Below are 23,172 nucleotides of genomic sequence, written 5' to 3'. Positions count from 1 at the left end.
CAAGACCTATAGCCTAGCCATAGTGCCATACCAATTCGCAGCTGTCATTCGACCACGTCACCAGGTGAGCACGACCTGGGTGGATAGCAGAATTTTCGGTAAAAAAGACCGTGGTACAGTACTAAAATTCTGAAGACTTTGTTAATCGGCAGTTTCATCGAATACAATTCGTGTCATTGCATGCGTGCTGCGAGAAATTTTTCTGTCCTCCAGTAGAACCATGTCAGCCTGACACATGGTCTACCAACCCAATAGAATAACGCCACGTGGATTTATTTAACACCTCATATCATAGCAAATTACCTTACATCATACTGCAGTAAAACCAACGTGAAACAAAAAAAAAAAACAAGAATCTTAAACGGGACGTTAACAGCTATCGTTAACTGATGCAAACACTATTCGAAGGAACCCTAGAGAAATTTTTTTATCTCATCAACCCGAGAATTCGCTGCTACAATCTTGTTATCTTTCTATAAAGATTGAACTTCCTCTCTCCACTCTCCAACAATGAGTAGAGATGCAGACGATGATCAAAATCAAGGTAAACAAAGCTGTTCAATAATGTTATTTTGAGTCTGATATGTATGTATTTGGTACAAGTTTATGAACTTGCTTATGTGTTTTTCGAATTGGGTTCCAACTGCGTTTGCTGCGTTTGTAGTAAAAGTTCATGTACTTGCTTCTGTTTTCTCTTCCATGTTCTACTTGCTTATGTTTTTTTTTTTTCCCTAAATTGGGTTTTATTTGTTGCTTTTGTTGTTGCCATAGCTTCTTGCTTTGCTCATCTTTTTTCTTTTCTTTGGGTTTAGTTTGTTGCTTCTGTTGTTGCAAGTTGCTGCCATAGCTTCTTGCTCTGCTCCTCTTTTTTTTTTTTTTTTTTCCCAAATTGGGTTTAATTTTTTGCTTCTGTTGTTGCAAGTCGCTGCCATAGTTTCTTGCTTTGCTGGTTTTTTTTTTTCCTTTTTATTTTTCTTCTCTTTTCCCCCAAGCTACAGAGCTAGCTTCTTGCTTTGCTCATCCCCCCCTCTCTCCCCCTAGCTACTTCACTTAGGCTCTTCAATCTATTAGTTTGGTGCGTCCTTCTTCCTATTGTTTTGTTGGTTTCTTTTAGGAGTTGTGTTCTAGAGTAAATCGACACCCCTCTATTATATAGATGATTGATTGGAGTGAATTACTAAATAATTTATTAGTCCCTGTTTACATACTTGCTTAAGTGTTTTTGCTCTGATTATTATGAACTACTTTCACATTGTCTGCACCACAAGTTTGAAATACTATTCTTTAATATGATGGTGGAGTCCTTATATTTATTGGCATGTTATGATACTCATCTTGATTCGTGCTTCTGTGTAATTTTTTTGAGCAATTTCTTTGTTCTTTTACTATAGCTACATATTACACAATATATATATATATATACCAATTTATTAATTGACATGCCTACATTAACCGACATAGAAGACGATGGAGAACATATCATGGGAACTGCTTTGGGAAAAGATTCAATGTTTGTGAATCGTCAAGCTAGTAATGATAATGACTTGTATGGAGTGATTGTGAATAGTGAGGAAGAAGCATATAACCTCTACTGTGAGTATGGTACTAGAATGGGGTTTAGTGTTTGGATAATGCAGAGGAGGAAAACCAACAATGTTGTGAAGCAAGTTAATTATTGTTGTTCAAAAGAAGATTTTAAACTAGATAGTGATCCTTCGGAAGTGAAAAAGGCAGATAGGCTGGACATTAGAACTGGTTGCACATCAAAAATTCGATTTGGATTGCAAGATAACAATTTATGGAAAGCGACTCTCTTTGTCCCTGAACACAACCATAAGCTTGCAGAGCTAGAAGAAAGACAATTTTTGCGCTCCAATCGAAAAGTTTCAAATGCTCATCAAGGGGTGATTAGATCAATGAAAACTGCAGGTATGAGTACGATAAATACATATTCATATTTAGCAAAAGAAGTTGGGGGATCTCAAAATGTTGGATTTACAAAGACTGACTGCTACAATTTTGTAAGTAGAGACAGAATGATTATGCTTGAAGCAGGGGATGCTCAAAGCTTGATCAATTTATTCAAGAGAAAGCAAATTGAAAATCCTATGTTTTTCTACACCGTGCAAGTGGATCAAGAAAATCGAATGACAAACTTTTTCTGGAGAGATGGGAAGTCAAAAACCGACTTTGAATGCTTTGGGATGTAGTAGTATTTGATACTACTTACCGAACCAATAAGTATAACATGATTTGTGCTCCTTTCATTGGGGTTAACCACCATTGGAAAAATGTGTTGTTTGGTTGTGCATTTTTGCTAGATGAGACGACTGCTTCATTTATTTGGTTATTTGAGACATTCTTAGAAGCGATGGAGGGTAAGAAACCCAAGACTATCTTTACTGATCGATGTCAGGCAATGGCAAATGCCATTGAGAAGGTCTTCCCTGAGACACGTCATTGTTTATGCTTGTGGCACATATCAAAGAATGCGGTACAAAACTTGAATTGGCTGTACAGAAACTCTGATTTTGGTGAGCTCTTCAAGAAGTTGCTTTTTGGATGTGTGACAGAAGATGAATTTGAGTCTACGTGGGATGAAATAATACAGAAGTTGGACCTTGCAGGGAACACATGGCTCCAGACACTCTATAATCTTCGTGAAAAATGGTGTGCATTATTTAGCAAGGATACATTTTCTGTCGGAATATTATCTACACAAAGAAGTGAGAGCACAAACAATGTGTTTACCCTCATGTCTACTAAAACACTGAGTCTCACTGAATTTGTGCATCATTATGATAAACAGGCAGAACAAATGCGTTCAAGTGAATTGGAAGAGACTTTTCGATGCAATAACGGAATACCTACTAGGGCTGCAAAAAGTAGTGGAATTAAGAAGCAAGCTGGTATGGTCTATACTCGAAAAATTTATAATTTATTTGAGTTTGAGTTTATCGCTAGCTTGGCAGTGAAGATGGAGGAAGTTGGAAGTGATGGGACATTACAGACATTTGAGCTTAATGAGGAGGGCCATAAAAGAGTGTACATTGTCCAATTCAATTCTTCGAATCTGACCATCTCCTGTAGTTGTCAGATGTACGAATCTATGGGCTGGTTATGTCGTCATGCTTTGAGGGTTTTGAATGTGAATAATATTACTCAAATACCGACACAGTATATACTAAAGAGATGGACAAAGGACGCAAAGAAAGGAGTTGAGGCAAATAGTGTACCAGTACAAGTCAAGGAGAAAACAACGGTGACATTGCGAAGGAATACTTTAATGCGAAAGGCTTATGGTATAATCAGTAAGGGAGCAGAGACAACTAGTGGTAGTGACATTGCTATGCAGAAACTAATAGAAGCAGAAGAATTAATTGAAAAGAATATGAAGAAGTTATCTATTGCGGGAGTTCTTAAGGTTAGCTATACTAATGCTTCTGCTAGTGGTGCTAACAAAAATGATACTTCATTTGAGGAAACACCAGTACTAAATCCAGCAGGTGTGTGGCCAAAAGGCATGAGTAATAAAAGAAGAAAAGATGAAATGGAGAAGAAACAAAATAAAAAAGCACCCAAGGGCCAAGGTTCTAGTAAGTAATTTAACATTCTAAGCATTTCATAAAATGCTTATCAGTTAGTATGATCAATTTATTGTTTTTATTATTTACATGTGTAGGAAAAGTCAAGCCACCGATCAGTGGAGGGCCTTCACACACATCACTTCATGTAGTGCATAATTCAAGCTTGTCTCACCCATTTGTTGCATCGAATGGTACAAATACCATTAATGAGGTACAATTTCAAAGATTTTTGTATTATTATCATTTTCAAGGACTTAGATTCTTAATCTAGTTCTGGTTAATATGCAGCAATTTCCAACTATGAGCTTGCCAACAACTAATGTTTATGCTCCTTATGGTCTATATAATCAGGCTAGTTCAATTTTAATTAAGTTCATAATTAATGTTTCGTGTTTTATTCTATTTTATTTCTATTATAATCTAACCTTAAACATGCTGTTGTATCTATAGAATCCTACTTCTATGTTGCCATTTTCTCAAGTCAATTTAACATATGCAAATATGCATCAAGGGGGTAACTATATCACACAATTGAATCAGGTATAGATCATACCTTCACTGTCAAACTATTACTCATAAACTTTATTATCCACTTCATTTTTTTTTTCGTTACAGAATTCATCCACAAGGATTGCTGCAAACAATCTAACTAGTCAAATTCCTCGATCGAGCCAGATTTGAATAATATATTTTTAAGTATGAACAAACTGTTTTTATTTTTGTTAATGATAAATTGTTTCTATTGTAGGATTCTTACTCAAGTAGTTACGTGCAACAGTCCGATAGAGGAAAAGAAGTCTAATAATATATAGGGAAAATGGTCCGTACGGTACCCCGTTTTTGGCTCCTTATAACTTTTGGTACCTGACAAAAAAAAAATATCAATACGGTACCTGAAGTTTTTGGCCCGACCGAAGATCGGTACTTATCGCCGTTAGTTCCGTTACGGAAGTTGTCAAGTGACAATTTTTGAAGGGTATTTTTGTCATTTCATGTCTTAATCCTCACTAATTTCAGTCATGTCCCGACTGGACAATACTTGTGGTCAGCCATTCCTAACCATGCTTGACGTGGCTTCCCTATAGCTAAACACTTGTCTTTTAACTTCTTTTAGAATCTTCTCTTCTTCTTAGAGCTCCTCTTCTTCTCAGCTCTTGGTTATGGATCCTCCACCGATCAACGTGGCCAGAAGAAGATGAGAGAGACTGAAAAACAAGAGGGGTGTTGGGTATGGGTAGAATCTGAAGGTCCTTCTTCAACCTTTCACCAATGTCCTCCCTCGCGGCCAAAAGCTCATCTCCAAAGGTCTCTAATGGAGGGAGTCTGAGATCGCTAATGGAGCCAAGATCATGCTCATCACGGCAAACCCAGAAAATCTAAATTAATTGGCAGAACCATTAGTGCCAAAATATGCAACTTCTCAGTCTAATCTTCAATTCACAATTGCCCCATATGCATCCTCTGTTATCCATCGCTTTTACGTATTTGGGTGTACCAATGTGGTTGACATGAGTTCTCTAGATTCAACCAAGATGCAGAAAAACCAAATCTGAACAAATTTCAAATCAAGATGCATGTAAACCCAACATGAAAATCAAAACCAAAAATGCAGATCTCTTCCCAAATCAAAATTTCATTCTTTTACAAAAATAGGCGCTGTTTCAGGAGGTTTTCGGCGCCTGGAAGAAGAACGATGTGATGGAGATAAGGTTGTAAGGTCGGTGAAGCAAAGAGGCAGCTGATAGCTGTTATCCCTTTGAGAAAAGAAAAAAAAAATTGTATTTAACTGAAAGGAGGAGGCTGCGGTACTTGTAGAGCTTGTCGGAGACGGAGTCGGAGCTCCCTGAGATCGGAGGGCGGAGAATTGGTCTGAGACTCGAGGGGTTCGGCGGACGAAGGCTATCTGTAACGGATCTGCTTCCCCTCAAGCTCCAAATTTGGGTCTGAAACCAGGGTTGGGATCACACACCTTGCTGCGATTTTTGGCATGTGTTTGACCAAATGTGCATAAGAAGAAGGCGAGAGGAGGAGGAGGAGGCGGAGGAGGAGGGAGGGAGGGAGAGAGAGAGAGAGAGAGAGAGAGATATATATATATATATATATATATAATAAAAATAAAAAAGAGGCATGAAATGACAAAAATACCCTTCAAAAATTGTCACTTGACAACTTCCGTAACGGAACTAATGGCGATAAGTACCGATCTTGGGTCGGGCCAAGAACTTCAGATATCGTATTGATATTTTTTTTTTGTCAGGTACCAAAAGTTATAAGGAACCAAAGGCGGGGTACCGTACGGACCATTTTCCCTAATATATATCATTGTAAGGTAATGCATACAAAAGTAAAACAGGTTTCTTTTTTTTCTTCTTCTTTTCTTTGTAGTGTACTTTACAGTGCAATAATTTTAACTCGTTTCAAATATGAAATTTTTGCAGCTGTTCTATGAATTTGGTGATATGGATATGCTATGACTTTATGGGAGAAGACTTGATATGCTACCAGTGAAGAAAAAACAACCAATTTCTCCAATAGTAGTAGTAGATTGGCTTAGATTTTGCTAAATACGGTTTTCAATAATGATCAAGATTTGGATTGTTATGTTATACTAATGAAGAGTATAAAATGTGTTTGTTTAGGATTCTGGCATTTGTTTTATATACTAAATGCTTAGTTAAAATGAGCTTAGTTATGCTCAGTAGAATCCTACTTCCATCCTTTTGTTTGACATCTGATCCATGATCTCCCTTTTTTTTTCTTTTTCTTTTTTGAGATAAGTCTCTCTGTCTCTGATGATTGTATATTGCTAATCTGTTCCATTAATATCCTTGAAAAATAATATGTACACAGATTACTACAAAATATGTGGTAGTCTTGCTCAATACAAACAAAATACGTGAACAGAACACATTGATCAATCCCTAAGCTTTTGTATATTTTAGGCAATCAACCATAAATTGAGTCACGAAGAGGAAGCTCGATATCATTATCTATCTGATTACAAATTGCATCATAAATTTGTTTTGACCCCGTACTGTGCACGGCGTTGAGCTAATTGAGCATCCTTTTCCCTTGTTGCTTTTGCAATGTTAGGTCTGCAAGGCTGAAACCTGCAAAACAGGTTTGGATACGGTTAAGCATCTAAGCCAATATTGATACAAGAGCATTAGGATTAATACCTCTCCTATGTAGGCAATCAATATTTTCATAACAAGTGAACAAATAATGAACTCATACATTTATAGATACAGGTGAATAAGAACTAAAATTAACATGGATTTCTTTTTTTTTTTTTTTTTTTTTTTGGGCAACACATGCTATACAAAATTCAAAAACAACACCAAATATTTTGTGTTGTGGTATAACTAGTGTTCGATGCATAATACCAACTAATCTATTACATTGTTAGGGTAAATATCACATTGCACTTGCATTAGCAATTTTCAAAGTAGGCAATTGGCCATTTAATAATAATGGTATGCATCAGATGTTAGTTGGAACTTGTACTTTAGATCAGTCCTAGAAAGGAAGTCAGATAATCAACCAGTAAATTCAAAGAGAGAGCTTTACAAAATTCAAAAGGAACACCATAAATTTTGTTTTGCTCACTCAAATTGATAAAAAACCCCAGACTAACATAGGCCTAATATTTAATTACAGAAAATAAATATAGCTAAGCTTCTTTGTCCAGTTTCTTTGCTTTGGTAGAGCAGTAGAATTCAGTGATATTTAGCTGCACACGTTTTGATTTTGGTACATTGGCTTTTCTTTAAACAACATACTATACTACTCCTGACTTGAAACAGTGAACATATTTAATCAGTGACCAAATGCTTGAATGGATATAAACTTAACTCAGTAAAACAATGTTGAGGTAAACTCACCACTACATTAGTTGCAAACTAAAAGTTCCGAGGCTGCATATATATGAATGGTGATCATTATCAAAATTCTTATAAACATATATTTCTCAAGAGTCGACTCCTAGCTTTGACGGCTCCATTGCTGAAGACTTTTGAGTAATCTTACCTATCTCACCCTTCCATATATAACTAAGCTTTAGTTGTTTAATCTATCTTTTCACTTACTTCCTATAAATCCAGAGCATGAACAAACAGCAAATTTCAATACCCAAACCGAAATGAGATGCAATTTACTATTAATTTCATTTCATGAATTGAAAAATCAAATCACAGATTTATATGAAAAGCTAAAAATCGCATTTGCTAAAGAGAAGACGGTACCTGAGGGCTGAGGCAATTGGGTGTTGTTATTGGTGTGCTTCCGTTTGACTACTACTCTATAGCATACCCAACACTTGGATGTCAAAATAAAATCCCAGAAATGAAATACTCAAGAAGGGAGATCTATACAAGTTTAATCAATCTCATATTCTATTACGGAACTAATCGAAATCGTTCAATCGAATGATACTCACCTTTGTCATGGTCGGCTCGATTGCTAGATTCCTGCGAATCTCTTTCTATTTCTGTGAATTTGGTTCTCCCATTCTCTCTGTGATTATAAGGATCGGGGTTGGAAGTATGGATGTAAAACTAACGCTCAAGAAAAATCACCCATCTAAGCACATAATCTACCCAAAAGAGAATTGACAAAACTAAAGGGGAAAATCGCAGGGTTAGCATATCACCCAAATTCGAGTTTAGAACTATGACAGCAGAGGATGAATATACTATCAGTTTTTTGTGTTTTAATAGTGGTTGCATCAGTTAACGATAGTTGTTAACGTCCCGTTTAAGATTCTTGTTTTTTTTTTTGTTTCACGTTGGTTTTACTGCAGTAGGAGTAGGGTAATTTGCAATGATATGAGGTGTTAAATAAATCCACGTGGCGTTATTCTATTGGGTTGGTAGACCATGTGTCAGGCTGACATGGTTCTACTGGAGGACAGAAAAATTTCGCGCGTGCTACCCAAACCTGAAGCCTTTTTTAGTCAATTATCTTGCGAAGCAAGTTAAAAGTTTCCAAGAACATTCCGACAATGTCTACACAATTACTGAGTGGCGAAAGTTTGCTATGATTTAGCGAAAGCTCTGATAATGGTCCTCATCTAATTATAAGAAGCTTAAACATCTTTTCAAAAAAAAAAAAAAAGAGAGGCAATTAAAGTTATGTTAACTAGAAATCCTTTAAAAAATTGTATGATATGAAATTAAGAAATTATTGGGGGGCAATAATATGTCTATTGCCCCCAATAGACCACAGTTTTGACGTCATCCGAGACCTGCAAGCGAAGCCCAGACTCGATTCCGACTTGGAGCTTCGGAGCTTCCCGAACATCTGACAAACAAAACTGGAGAAGCCCAGACCCGATTCTGGCGTGGAGAGTTTCTCGGACATCTGACGAACAAAACCGGCGAAGCCCAGAGGGGTTGGGATCGTGGAGTTGGATGGCGTCATCCTCTGGTGGTCCGACGATGGGATAGAGCGGCGGCGGTGGAGGCCGACATCGACGGTGGAGTGGTAGGCGTGGTGGCTTAGAGAGAGAGAGAGAGAGAGAGAGAGAGAGAGAGAGAGAGAGAGAGAGAGAGAGAGAGAGAGAGAGAGAGAGAGAGAGAGAGAGAGAAATCGATGAGGGGGAGGAGAGAGAGATATGAGTGTAATTTGTTAATTAAAATGAGGGCAATACTGTCAAACATTGTTAGATTGGGTAAATGGGGTTAAAAAACTCTTGGTGTGTTAAAGGAAAAACACATTGTGTGCCTTCGTCAAAGCGACTGACGGAGAAGGAATCAAGGAATCAGTGATTACCATCAATCAACGCAATTACGAATCAATCAGCATTTAGTATCATTAATGTAATCGATGTTTCCGTTGTAATTCTATCCCTATATAAAGGAACTATGAAATGAAATGAGTAGACCAATTCCAATTGTCATTTTACTTTAACACGTTATCAGCACGCTCGGAGCAAATAGCCAAGAAAAAAAACTTAGTTTTCTATTTTCTTTTTGTCGGAAAAAAAAAAAAAAAAAAAAAACCAAGAAAAAACCGGGTCTTCTTCTCTGCCGCCACACCAAAAAAAAAAAAAAAGCGACAGCAACCTAGCCCATCTCGATCCGGCAGCAACTAACCCTCAACCGGCCAACCTCAGCCTTGCCCAGCGCTGCACTCCTTCCCTGACCACCAAACCGGCCCCGCCCGTCCAGCCTCCATCTCCATCGAATTGCTAAGGGCACCCAACTCATCCAAGGCAGCCCACTGCCCCCCCCCCCGGTCCAACTGCTGCTACACCGCCCAGCGCACGGCCTCTCTCACGCTTGCAGCCCAGATCGGCTTCATCGTCTGTTCCCAGCATCGCCACCTCTGCCTTGCACCGGAGTCATCTGCAGCAGCCTGCAAGGTCCTCCTCTGCACACAAGCCGCCTGCGCAGATCCGGTCGCCTACATCTGCCACACCCACCATCCTAAGCAGATCCCGCCTGCAGCCTGCAGCCCCACCCGGACCTCGCCTAGCCAACGCCCCCGAGTCTGCTCAGCCGTCTGCATCAGCAGCCCACCAATCGAAGCCGCCGGCCGATCCCAGCTAACCAGGCCGCGAGTTGCGCAACACAGAAAACTAGAAAACCAGAAAAGAAGAACAGGCGGAGAAAGAAGAAGGAGAGAGGAAAGAGGACGCGACCAAAAAAAAAAAAAGACAGAAAAGAAACAAGAAAAAAGAGGGGCCCAAAGAAAAAGCCGGCCCAATCAAAAAAAAAAAACAGGCCCTACTGCCCAGAAAGAAAAAAAAGGGCAAAGAAAAAAAAAAAAAACATAGCCCACTGCTCAAAAGAAAGAGGAAGCGGCCCAATTTTTCTCAAGCTAAAAAACATGGCTACGCATGCCTGCATCAACACGCGCGTGCGCTAGGATTGTTTTGTTTTCTCAAAGCCAAGTATGTTTACTTTTATTTTATTTTCATACTATGGTATATATATATATATATATATATATTAATTTTTTTATTAGAACTTTTGTGCATGTTTAGTTAGATAATTTTGATTCTTTTAAGCATGTCTTGTTATTTATGTTTTACATAATTATGTTTAAGCATGTTATGCTATTGTTTATACTTTATTTTGAACATGCCATATATATATATATATATATTATTATATATTATTTATGCAAATTGTGAGCATGTTTTGTGAATTTTATTTACGCTTATATAATTATTCCTAAGTATGCCTTCATATTATGCTATTGTTTTCATTTTATTTTATGTATGCTATATTATTGCTAATTATTATGTGTAGTATATAATTTGTTGTATATGTGTGAAATTTGAGCATGCCATGTAGTTTATTTTTATATATGCTATGTTTAAATGTGCTATGATTATTTTTAATGCAACATATCAATTCCGTTTGGCCATGATAATGAAAATTCATGCGCATTATCCATACACACTTACTGTGATAAAGCATTTTCACATAGCATCGAAAGAAAAAAATGTGACCATTACGAATCTTGGTCTTGAAATCTAATTCACATTTTTTGGAAAATAATTTACGTGGATGTCTTTATGACTGCGTAATTTATATCTTCTCTCTTGTTTATGTAAATGGCTGATCCAACTCGACCTGAATTTGACATTTTGGACTCAGACGGACTTGAGTACCACCGTTGGGTTTCCGATGTAGAAACTGCCTTTGTGGCAAGAGATTACACTGCCACCATTACCGACCCCAAAGACAATGGACCGTCTGACAAGGTGAAAGCAAATGCCTTAATGTTTCTGAGGCGACATATTGATCCTAGCCTCCACTGGGAATACCTTCAGTTGAAGACACCCAAAGAACTGTGGGATGCCCTTAAGGGACGTTTTGGGAACATTCATGATACATTGCTCCAAGAACTGATCGTTCAGTGGAATAAAATCCGCTTGCTTGACTATAAAAGGGTAAATGACTTCAATAAGGATATGTTGCGCCTAAAAGCACGTCTAAATTTCTGTGGAAAGGAACTCACAGAAGATGATATGATCCAAAAGACTCTTTCCACTTTTCCTACTTCAGCAATTATACTAGCGAACCAGTATAGGCTGGAGTATGATAACAAAAGAATCACAGCCTTCAACAAGCTGATCAACTTGCTGCAAGTGGCTGAGAGGCATAATGAGGTTCTTTTGAACAACAATGCCAGGCCTGTTGGGACAAAGAAAATTCCTAAGGCTAATTATGGCAAAGTGAAAGGTGAAAAGAACCCCAATGCAAAGGTGGTTGGACATGCTGATCCCTACCCACGTGGCAAGGGACATGGGGGTCGTGATATGGGCCGTGGAGGCCCTCCCAATGTATGGCGCAGAGATGGTGGTGCTGGCCCTAGTGGTCATGGAAACAAGGTGCAAAGGGCACCTAAGAACCCTTCAGTCAAACAGAATAGAGTTGGCAATGAACCATGCTATAGGTGTGGAGTCATTGGGCATTGGTACAAGAACTACCAAGCAAGCAACAGAGTAGCAGCCAATTACAAGAGGTATAGGGAGTCTAAAGAACAAGAGGCTCACTATATGGAAGAATGAGGCCATGACCCAGACGTCAACCTCACAATTGCAGACTTTAATGGCAACAAGAAACTTGCTCAGTCAACCGATGCCCCAGATTTTGACTGATCTGCTTTATTTACTTTATTTTCCAAAAACAGTTGTGAAGGCATAATGCCTCATTTTTAATTAGACTATTACTTGGTCTTAAAGTTTATTTCAATAATGGTTTGATGAATTAGAACAAGACCTTGATTTGATTATCGTTGGCTCATTAATAAATTTTGAATTTTATTTTCAAGCACTGAATTTATTCAAATTTATTTACTACACATATTTACATGGTTCGAAATTGCAATATAAAGATGTAAAGCAATACATCTAGAGAAAAAATTATTATTAGAATGAAAAGATTATCATTCTACTAAAATAGAAAAACTCTAAAGAATCTGAGATATATTTAAAGTCAAAGACGCTCTGTATGCACCAAGAGCTAATCAAACCTTGTTAAGTTTCAAAGATATTCGTGCCAACGGTTATCATGTAAAAACACACTGTGAGAATAGAACTGAATACATTTATATTACCTCTAATGAATGTGGAAGGAAACGCATTTTAGAGAAACTTATGAGTCAATCTAGTGGATTGTACCTCACTACGATTCGGATCATTGAATCCTATACTGTCACCAACAGTGAAATGTGGGACACTGACTCATATAGGCTTTGGCATGACCGCCTAGGGCACCCCGGTCGTGACATGATGATCCGTATTTTAACAAACTCATATGGACATCCCTTCTTTCGAGTGAAAAATAAAATGGGACAAAAATCCTTCACACTGCATGGTGTCGGTTCTAGTACTGCTCAAATGCAGTCATTGCCTTCTGAAATACCAGAAGCACTACCACTCTCCCATTATGTCTCATTAACTATTTCAAAGGCACATCACTCGTTTTGCAAAGCCTGCTCTTTAGCAAATAACAGGATCGAGACCTTCCTATGCTAAAGATATAAAATAAAACATTCCATTCTTACAAAGGATACAAGGAGATATCTGTGGATCTATCCATCCAGAATGCGGACCATTTTAAGTACTTTATGGTTCTGGTGGATACTTCGACACACTGGTCACATGTCGCTTTATTATCCACAAGAAATGCTGCAAAACTCCTAGCACATATTATACATTTAAGGGCTCACCACCCTGATAACCCTATCAAGTCTATAAGGCTTAATAACGCTGGAGAGTTTACATCAAAAGCATTTGATGAATATTTCATGCCTATTGGGATCGATGTAGAGCATCATGTACCCCATGTGCATACACAAAACGGTCTCACAGAAGCCACCATCAAAAGGCTACAGATGGTGGCGAGGGCATTGGTTATGCGCACCAACCTGCCTATATCTACCTGGGGTTATGCAATATTGCACGCAGCTTTGCTTATTCGTTTCAGACCCACAGCTAGCTAACCATTTTCTGCGTACCAGTTGGTAACTGGATATGAGCCTGACATTTCACACTTACGCATATTTGGTTGAGCAGTATATGTGCCTATTGCGCCCCCACAGCGCACCAAAATGGGTCTTCATAGACGATTAAGTATTTATGTTGGATACGAATCCCCAACAATTATCCGCTATTTGGAAACCTTGACAGGCGATCTCTTTACCGCTAAATTTGCGGACTGTCACTTTGATGAGATAGTCTTCCCGTCGTTAGGGGGAGATAGAAAAAAGAATTTTCCAAGGGAATGACAGGAATTGTCGTGGTTTGTCCCCACTCTGTCTCATTTTGATCCCCGCACTTCACAAAGTGAAAGTGAAGTGAAAAGAATAATCAATCTTCAGAACGTAGCAGATTCGATGCCTGATGCGTTTACTGATATCGCAAAAGTGACGAGATCACATATACCAGCTACAAATGTGCCTGCAAGGTTAGAAGTCCCCAACAAGGGGCACGATGCCGTAGATAGAGGTACTGCAACCACACTTAGTGGAGGTGTTGTTGAGGCCATGGCTCTCTAAAGGAAGAGGGGGAGGCCACTTGGTTCAATTGACACTCACCCAAGGAAGAAGAGGGCGAGTAAGGCACAAACCAATCATCAATGTATAGAATCCCTCTCATGAGATTGTCTCTGATTATAGTTATGTCCATGAATCAATACTGGAGGACTCTCCGATGTTTAAAATGATTCCAGAGAACAAAGAAATCTCAAAGGATTATGAGAGTGCGTATGAGTTGATAGAAAGATCTTCCATACACATTGATGATATATACTGTTGCTCAAGGAATCATAGAGCACGATGATATCAAACCACGCTTTGTTGCAAAATGTCAACAAAGAGCATATTGGCCTAAATGGAAAGAAACAATCCAGGCAGAATTAGATTCTCTGACAAAGAGACAGGTATTTGGTCCGGTAATGCTAACCCCACCAAGTGTAAAGCCTGTAGGACATAAATGAGTCTTTGTCAGAAAGCGTAATGAGAAGAATGAAGTCCTGAGGTACAAGGCTCGCCTTGTGGCGCAAGGTTTCTCACAACGCCCTGCAATTGAGTACGAGGAGACATACTCTCCCGTAATGGACGTTATAACGTCCCGTAAGTCCTGAGGTACAAGGCTCGCCTTGTGGCGCAAGGTTTTTCACAACGCCCTGGAATTGACTACGATGAGACATACTTTCTCGTAATGGACGTTATAACGTTCCGCTACTTAGTTAGCTTGGTAGTTTCAGAAGGACTGGAAATGCAGCTCATGGATGTGGTTACTGCATATCTCTATGGGGATCTGGATTCAGAGATATATATGAAAGTGCCTGATGGCCTTACATTACCCAAGTCAAGTGACTCTAAACCAAGGAGTGCATTTGCAACTAGGTTGAAACGCTCACTTTTCGGATTAAAACAATCCAAGCGGATGTGGTATACCCGTCTAAGTGACTACTTGATTGGGAAGGGATATAAGAACGATAAATTATGCCCCTGCGTATTCATAAAGAAAACAAGTTCCGAATTTGCAATTGTAGCAATATTTGTCGATGATATGAACATAACAGGTACTCTTGATGAAATAAGAGAAACCGCGAGCTACTTGAAATCTGAATTTGAGATGAAGGATCTTGGGAAAACTCGATTCTGTCTAGGCTTTGAACTAGAACACCGAGTTTGTGGAATACTATTCCACCAGTCTACATATGTCCAAAAGTCAGGCGATATAACATGGACAAAGCACATCTTGCTAGCACTCCCATGATCGGTCGAAGCTTGGATGCAAGGAAAAATCCATTTCGTCCAAAGGAAGATGACGAAAAGGTGTTGGGAGCTGAAATTCCCTATCTAAGTGCAATAGGCGCATTATTGTACTTAGCCCAATTTACTCGACCAGACATTGCATTCTCAGTGAACTTGTTAGCTAGATTTAGCTCAGCGCCAACGCAGCGTCACCGGAATAGTATCAAGAACATTATTCGATACCTAAAAGGAACCATTGACTTGGGACTGTTCTTTCCCTATAGAGAGACAACAGGGACCGCAGATGGAACTGCAATCCCTAAAGGATATGTTGATGGCGAAAGTGCCACTCACTACACCGAAACGCCAAATGACATTTTGGTTGGTTTTGCTGATACTGGGTATCTCTCTGACCCACATAAAGGTCGTTCCCAAACTGGTTATGTATTCACCAGTGGGAACATGACGATATCTTGGAGATCAACTAAGCAAACCCTAGTGGCTACCTCCTCGAACCACTCAGAGATCATTACTCTACATGAGGCGATTCGTGAGTGTGTATGGTTAAGAGCTATCATCACACATATTCGAGGGACTAGTGGTTTGAGTTCTACCACTAAAGAGCCTACTTGCATTAATAAAGATAATGAAGCTTGCATCGAACAGATGAAGCTAGGGCATATCAAGGGTGATAATACAAAACACATATCACCAAAGTTTTCCTACAATCAGCAACAACAAGCCCTCCTCAAGATTCAAGTGAATCAAGAAAGGTCTGAGGAGAATATGGAAGATTTGTTCACTAAATCACTGCCTAAAGCCACACTTGAGAAACTTGTGAAAAACATGGGAATGCGAAGACTTTCCAAGCTCCCTTGATTAATGTAAAGATCAGGGGGAGGTGTAGATGTCAAGGGGAGTCTAACACACACATATGTAGAAGGTGCGTTGTGCTTTTTTCCTTTGACCAAGGTTTATTTTTGTCCCACAGGGTTTTTATTGTTACTTGGCAAGGTTTTTAGTGAGACAACAACTCATGCACTATTTCGTCTTTGACTTGGCACAAGGGGGAGTGTTAAAGGAAAAACACATTGTGTGTCTTCGTCAAAGCGACTGACGAGAGGGAATCAAGGTATCAGTGATTACCGTCAATCAGCGCAATTACGGATCAATCAGCATTTAGTATCATTAATGTAATCGATGTTTCCGTTGTAATTCTATCCCTATATAAAGGGACTATAAAATGAAATGAGTAGACCAATTCCAATTGTCATTTTCCTTTAACATGGTGGAGTAAGTGGGCAATTTTTGGGCTAAAATTGGGTAAGTGGTCACGGCTCCAAAATTTATATGTAGAATAAATAGGAGGTTATATGATCAAACAATTTGAAATGAATGTTTTTAAGCAAAATTAAGTAACTGTACAAATTTGAACTATGACCATTAATTCCACTACGACTGAAAATCCATGCGAAATAAAATAGGTTGCTCTTGCATGATTAAAATATATGTTGATTATTGGTTAACCGATCAAGACACGATTAATAAAAGGGTGCGGTTATTGCCACCCTATTAACTACTTTGTTCACCTTACATTCTCTTCTCACCCTAAATATATTTTTTTAATTCTAAGTTTACTTTGTTCACCCATTTACAGTATCTAAAATACCCTTTTCCAATATAGCTTACTACGGCACCCGAAAACTATGCAGGTTCTTGTTCTCTTTACCTTAGCAGAGCTAATTTTTACCAGATACATTCACTCAGGTATCGGAAAAAGTATAGAAAGTTAAAGCTTAAACTTTCCAACAGTATTTCATTGAAATATTCAACTGGACATCTAAAAAACTCAAACTGAGAGCAAACAACAACCTCCAATTGCATACTCATTCATAGAGGCATTATAAGAAACACCATTCATGCACATTTTCTAGCAAAGCTAATTTCTATCACAACTCATAATTAAAGAAACCAACTTTCCTTTAATATTAGCAACAACCTCTAGTTGTATATTTATTCATAGAGGCATTATATCAAACACCCCTCATGCACGTTTCTTAAAAGAGCTAATTTCCATCATGACTCAGAATTAAAGAAACCCATTTTCCTTCAATATTAGCAAGTGGGCAGCACTCTGAATCAAGAATTTGGTTTCAACTTTCAAGTAAACATCTTTATCAACAAAACTAAAAGTACCATAAATATCTAAGCAAAGCACACTTTCCTTCAATATTAGCAACAACCTCCAGTTGTATGCTCATTCATAGAGGCATTATATCAAACACCCTTCATGCACATTTCCTAGCAGAGCTAATTTCTATCACAACTCAGAATTAAAGAAACTCACTTTCCTTCAATATTAGCAAGTGGGCACCACTCTGAATCAAGAATTTGGTTCCAATTTACAAGCAAACATCTTTATCAACAAAACCCAAATTAGCCATAGATAACTAAGCAAAGCACAACAAAATTTGACAGGAAAAGGAGGCAAAACTTCGAGCTTTAATGGAAGCAGTTAGAAAGAGAACACAAACCTACATAACGGGTGCCATCGTAAGCTATAACCAAACCCCACTTAAACCCATAACAGGGGCCAATATACATACCGAAAAAGGTGCGGTTTGCACGGCATGGATTCCAAAACAGTAATAAATGAAAAGGGTAGGTCAATTTGACAGCAAGTGATTAATTTCAAAGTGAGAGTGATAGTGAAGTGATAGGAGCATTTTAATGCGACGTTTTAACTGCATTTCCCTACATTTTCTGCGTTATTTCCTTAATAAAACTCTGTTTAGGAAAGTTTCCATTCTTCGATTGGGAAAGTTCCTATTTGTAGAAAGTTTCTATTTTGTAGTTTCTATTTTTCATTTCCAGAAAGTTTCCCATTTTCAGTTTAGGAAAGTTGCCATTTTTCATTTTAGGAAAGTTTCTATTTTTCTTATTAGTTTCTATTTTCAGGACCTCCGAGTTAAAAAGTGGAAATGAACTCACAAATGGAAAGAGGAGCTTGCGAACACCAAGGGGAGCAAAAATGAGAAACAATGGACCACAGAAATGAGCAGAAATGAAGAAAAGAAGTTTTCCTGCTTCAACCAGGAAACCCTGCGAAAAGGAGGAAAGCTTACCAATGAAGTTTCCAACGTTACCATGAAGAAGAAATAGAAAAATGAAGTGTTATGACGTTGGAAGGTGACAAGGCATGAAGGTGACGCAGCAAGGCCCAAGAATTCTCAAGAGACATTGAATTTTCGGCAAAAATGGATAAAAGCCCAAGGGAGCTAGGGTTTTGTGACGTTATGAGATATTTTTGGGATGCCTTATGGGTCTTGCCGTGATGTGTAATGAGAGAAACAAGGAGTGGCGTCAAAATCAATCAAGATAAAGGTGATTGACGCCATGCAAGAAAGGATATGTCTTGGAGATTTTCTTGGGAGATTTTTATGGAAAGAAATATTCTTGGAGGAGTAATTTTATGTGTTTGCCGTGCAAAGGGAGAGAGATAAAGAGGTAATCAACGTGAAAATCAAGAAACCCTAGGGTGATTGACGCCAAGAAAGATTCAAGGGAGAAATAAAAGGAAAGAGAAAAAGGTGGAGACCAAGAAAAGCTCAAAAGAAGTCTAGATACATTCCTATATTCCCTAAAGGAGTTTTGGCCGAATTTAAAGTATAAAATCAGAATATATCCATGGTATTTCGGCCAAGATTATTAGGGAATTAAATGGAATTTTGTGATTGGTTGGACCACCTCATAGGGCTTATTTGGCAAGATATTATTGGAGGAAATTATGTGGAATTTTCAGATTAATTCCATGAGGTTTACACGGCTTGGTGACCAAGTTGGCCGTTCCCTATATATACTCACTTCCTCTAGACGTCAAGGGGCCTCTCCCCCATATAATTTACACTTTAGAAAAAAAATCAGAAAATCTTCTTAGCATAGCCGTGAGTTTCTCCATCCTCTAGTCATCTCCACGAGTTCAATAAGCAAGGCCAAGGGAGAAGAAGCATAGCCGTGAGCATCCATCATCCATCTCCAACCTTGAAGCTTGCTTTCGAGATTCAAGAGACCACCACATCAATCGTTCATCACCATCTCCATCTCACGGTGTAATCCGATTCTCCTTTGTAACCTTTGCTTTGAATTTCGTTGGTTTTGTTCTAGTTGACATATGTGTTTGAACGAATATTAATTTTTGGAATTTTATGATTAATTGAGAATTTTCAGATTCATATATTGTGATTCGAGAGTTGCTTATGTGAGTTTGTTTAATTAAATTTGCATTATAGATATCTTTCGTATTTTAATCTTATGTGGTTGCAAACACCTAGGGTTTCGATATGATTGGTGCTAGGTTTAAGAACATGAAATCGACTTTTCGTTTTGTGTAAACTTGAATCAAAGTAGTAAAGGTTTTGTACAAAGATCGAATTTAATTAAAGAGAATTGCAATTAGGTGGACTTTTCCATACTAAGTTGTACACTTGAGTTGATAGCCTTTCTCTATGTGTAATGCGTTAAACATGACATGATTGACTAGCTTTCTAGGGTTTGATTGCATGTTTGATAGAATTAATCTACGTGCTTTCGCTTAGGTTAATTAGCATTGAAAAGTAAAAAATGGGAATTCATTTGCTTTCGAATGTTTCACATGATCAACTCCTTTCTCATGACTTAGATGAACAATATTAGGGTTTGAGTCAATTTTAATCATATGTTTCGATTTTGATCTTTGTTCTCTCATTCCATCTTTGTATTTACGTTTTTGCATTTTAATTGTTTTGTTTACTTAGGATAATTTTCGAAATCCAAATCCAAAACCCCCCTTTTTCGTAAATATGTTTATATTGTGTAAATAATACACTTTGTTTTAATTTTAATTGTTTGTTTGTCCTACATTGACAGGTGTACCCTCAATCCCCGGAATAGAACGATCCCTACTTACTTTTACTACTAATGACTTTTCAGGGTTAAATTATGCGCTTGCTTTCGGGCGCATCATGAAGGGACAACGCCCATGTGTAATTTTTAGTTCTTCGATCATAAACGAAGAAACATGAAAACAAAAACGCAATTATCTCATTTTTAGGCTCCAAGTTAGCTTTAATATGATATATTTTTGAGGCATAAAAGTTATTAGCATAACACGAAAACGATTGCAGAAGATGAATGCTAAGAAAGAATTAGGGTTTAACGATGAATGAAAAGATTAAAAATGAAGTTTAAGTATGTGTTTTGTAGGATTTTTTAATAAGATATTTTTCTTTAGGGGCCGTGACCTCTTACCCAATTTTAGCCCAAAAATTGCCCACTTACTCCACCAAGAGTTTTTTTAACCCCATTTACCCAATCTAACAGTGTTTGACAGTATTGCCCTCATTTTAATTAACAAATTACACTCATATCTCTCTCTCCTCCCCCTCATCGATTTCTTTCTCTCTCTTTCTCTAACCTCGTCTCAGGCTCTCTTTCTCTCTCTCTCTCTCTAAACCACCACACCCACCACTCCACCGTCGATGTCGGCCTCCACTGCCGCTGCTCTGTCCCACCGTCGGACCACCAGAGGATGACGCCATCCAACTCCACGATCCCAACCCCTCTGGGCTTCGCCGGTTTTGTTTGTCAGATGTCCGAGAAACTCTCCACGTCGGAATCGGGTCTGGGCTTCTCCAGTTTTGTTTATCAGATGTCCGGGAAGCTCCGAAGCTCCAAGCCGGAATCGAGTCTGGGCTTCGCTTGCAGGTCTGGAACGACGTCAAAACTGTGGTCTATTGGGGGGCAATAGACAGATTATTGCCCCCCAATAATTTCTTAACTGTGGTTAATTAATCACTGAAATTAGAGTTTTGTTGTTTTGAGTTTATTAAAGTACAATAATCTGTCAATGATAGAAACTGGTGATTTTTGGGGTGGTCTATTGGGAGGCAATAGATAGATTATTGCCCCGCAATAATGTCTTAACTGTGGTTCATTTATTACAAGTCATTTCCACAAAATGCTGCTAAATTCATTAACCAACATAATTAGGTTTATTTGGGGGGGGGGGGGGGGTGGGGGGTCATAAAAAGTTTATTGCCCCCCAATAATTTTTTTATAGATGGTCAGAAGTAACTCAGTTTGGTTTTGAATTAGTTTACAAAAGTACATGTATTCAAATTCAATACTTGGTGAATTTAAGTCCACAACGAATTGGCTTTTTTTCACACTCTCCACTTCACTTGAACCGCTTCACCCTAGGTCTCCCGGGTGGCCTCTTAGCAAGAATAAATGCACCTAACAACAAAAGGATCACCCATATTCATGCAAAAAATAACAAAACAAATATATTATTGCCCCGCAATAAACAGATTATTGCTGCCCAATAATATATCAGAAATACCAAAACACATTAGAAGCAGTCTTTAACACAAAGGACAATATCACTGAACACAATTATAGAGACTTTATAACAATTAAGACACATTATTGCCCCCCAATAGGAAGATTATTGCCCCCCAATAATCTCGACTCCAGTTGACGATTTTGCCCACAATTCCAGTCGTTTTGCAACAATTCCCGTTGACCGTTTGCCTTCACACTGATTTGACTTTGATTGCAACGACTCTGGTTGCAGCCCGGGACCGGAGATACAATCAAGTTGCGATTTCCGTGATGATCAGTAGCTGGCGAGAGAGACAGAAGCAAATCGAAGACGTACCAGATTCTACTGGCGGTCGTCGATTCCTTCAGAAGGTCCAACCCGGCCTCGCCGAGCTTCTCAGCGACGAGGACCGTCTGCTTGGCGTCGAGCCTGGCCACGGAGAGCACGATGACAAGTTTCGGCGCAGCGATGGCGAGAGCCGGCGTCGTGGGCGACTTGGTGGAGGGATGGAGGGGGGGGGAGAGAGAGAGAGAGAGAGAGAGAGAGAGAGAGAGAGAGAGAGAGAGAGAGAGAGAGAGAGACTTCTCTCTCTAAGTGATAAAGAAAGAGAGGGCAAAAAAGTCCCCAAAAAAATAAAAAAAATAAAAAAAGAATTAATTGGGTATTAGGGAAATAATCCCTTAAAGTGTTTTGGGTAGATGAGGTTAAAAAACTGTTAGTGGAGCAAGTGGGCAATTTGGTGCCTAAAATTGGGTAAATGATTATTTCCCCTTTTCTTTTATTGTAATTTTATATTGGGGTATTTTAGTCTTTCAATAAATCAAAAACTTGTAGGGTGACCAAAATAGTTAGTAGGGTGGCAATAGTCGCACCCTTAATAAAACTGTGAGTTTATGATCAACTTGTCATGTTAGGTAATCCGCATTAGACATGTAAAAATTAAATAATTTTCTTTTTATAATTTGACCTTTTTATGGCTTTTAGAGTTTTAGTGCATGTCATATGTAAACACTAAACAATGATGATTCTTTTGAACATATTTACATAGCTAGAATGCGTAGGCATGGCTAGTTAAGTTTACTAAATCGGTTAGGCTGGTCAGGTTTGAATGACTTGTTTAATCGACTAGTTGAGTTTAGGGTTAATTAGGTCGCGTTTATCTCTAAATTTTCCGACTATTATCTCGATTTATATTCTGCCCTGCAAATACTATTTAGTACTTACAATAATTTTCATGTAAAAGTGACTGGTGCCAAATTTGTAGTTCATTTTGCCTTACAACCCCTACCTCTATTGTTGTACGTACCCAATCTCAAAATTAGTCCACAAATCCTGAGCCACGTCGAATTCAACTCCTAAAATCATGACGCAGTCGGAAGTAACTCTAGGTTTACAAGCGATAAACCTAAGACAAGAATTCTGGAGTTCACCAGAGATAAATGAGAAAACTCTCAATTTGATTGATAATATGACAAAAGATAGATTATGCAACCGTTTAAGGTT

The 23,172-nt window shown here is 38.4% G+C and overlaps 2 protein-coding genes and 1 long non-coding RNA gene across 3 annotated transcripts; all 3 read left to right on the top strand.

Annotated features, from left to right (window-relative positions):
- Positions 1-1,439: 1,439 nt before the first annotated feature.
- LOC112177749 (protein FAR1-RELATED SEQUENCE 5-like) lies at positions 1,440-2,210 on the top strand. Its single transcript, XM_024316009.1, has one exon. It carries the CDS (start codon positions 1,440-1,442, stop codon positions 2,208-2,210), a length of 771 nt encoding a protein of 256 aa, XP_024171777.1.
- A 161-nt stretch (positions 2,211-2,371) lies between these two features.
- On the top strand, positions 2,372-4,389 carry LOC112177748 (protein FAR1-RELATED SEQUENCE 5-like). The gene is made up of 5 exons (XM_024316008.1): positions 2,372-3,506; positions 3,683-3,798; positions 3,876-3,938; positions 4,038-4,127; positions 4,336-4,389. Exons 1-5 carry the CDS (start codon positions 2,372-2,374, stop codon positions 4,387-4,389), a joined length of 1,458 nt encoding a protein of 485 aa, XP_024171776.1.
- A 14,984-nt stretch (positions 4,390-19,373) lies between these two features.
- LOC121050774 lies at positions 19,374-22,167 on the top strand. Its single transcript, XR_005803827.1, has 3 exons — positions 19,374-19,417; positions 20,214-21,050; positions 21,922-22,167. It is a non-coding gene; the product is annotated as an uncharacterized LOC121050774 (long non-coding RNA).
- Positions 22,168-23,172: the final 1,005 nt, after the last annotated feature.

Source organism: Rosa chinensis, chromosome 7, assembly GCF_002994745.2.
Source record: "Rosa chinensis cultivar Old Blush chromosome 7, RchiOBHm-V2, whole genome shotgun sequence".
NCBI classification, from domain to species: domain Eukaryota; kingdom Viridiplantae; phylum Streptophyta; class Magnoliopsida; order Rosales; family Rosaceae; genus Rosa; species Rosa chinensis.
Note: the sequence above shows the minus strand (reverse complement) of the source record. Positions and strands in the feature narration are given on the sequence as shown.

Bases quoted from the DNA above. Each gene is read 5' to 3' on its own strand.
- LOC112177749 (XM_024316009.1), top strand. From the start codon at position 1,440: ATGCCTACATTAACCGACATAGAAGACGATGGAGAACATATCATGGGA.
- LOC112177748 (XM_024316008.1), top strand. From the start codon at position 2,372: ATGGAGGGTAAGAAACCCAAGACTATCTTTACTGATCGATGTCAGGCA. The intron at 3,507-3,682 runs GTGTGTGGCCAA...TTACATGTGTAG, and splicing joins ACCAGTACTAAATCCAGCAG to GAAAAGTCAAGCCACCGATC. The intron at 3,939-4,037 runs GCTAGTTCAATT...TTGTATCTATAG, and splicing joins CTTATGGTCTATATAATCAG to AATCCTACTTCTATGTTGCC.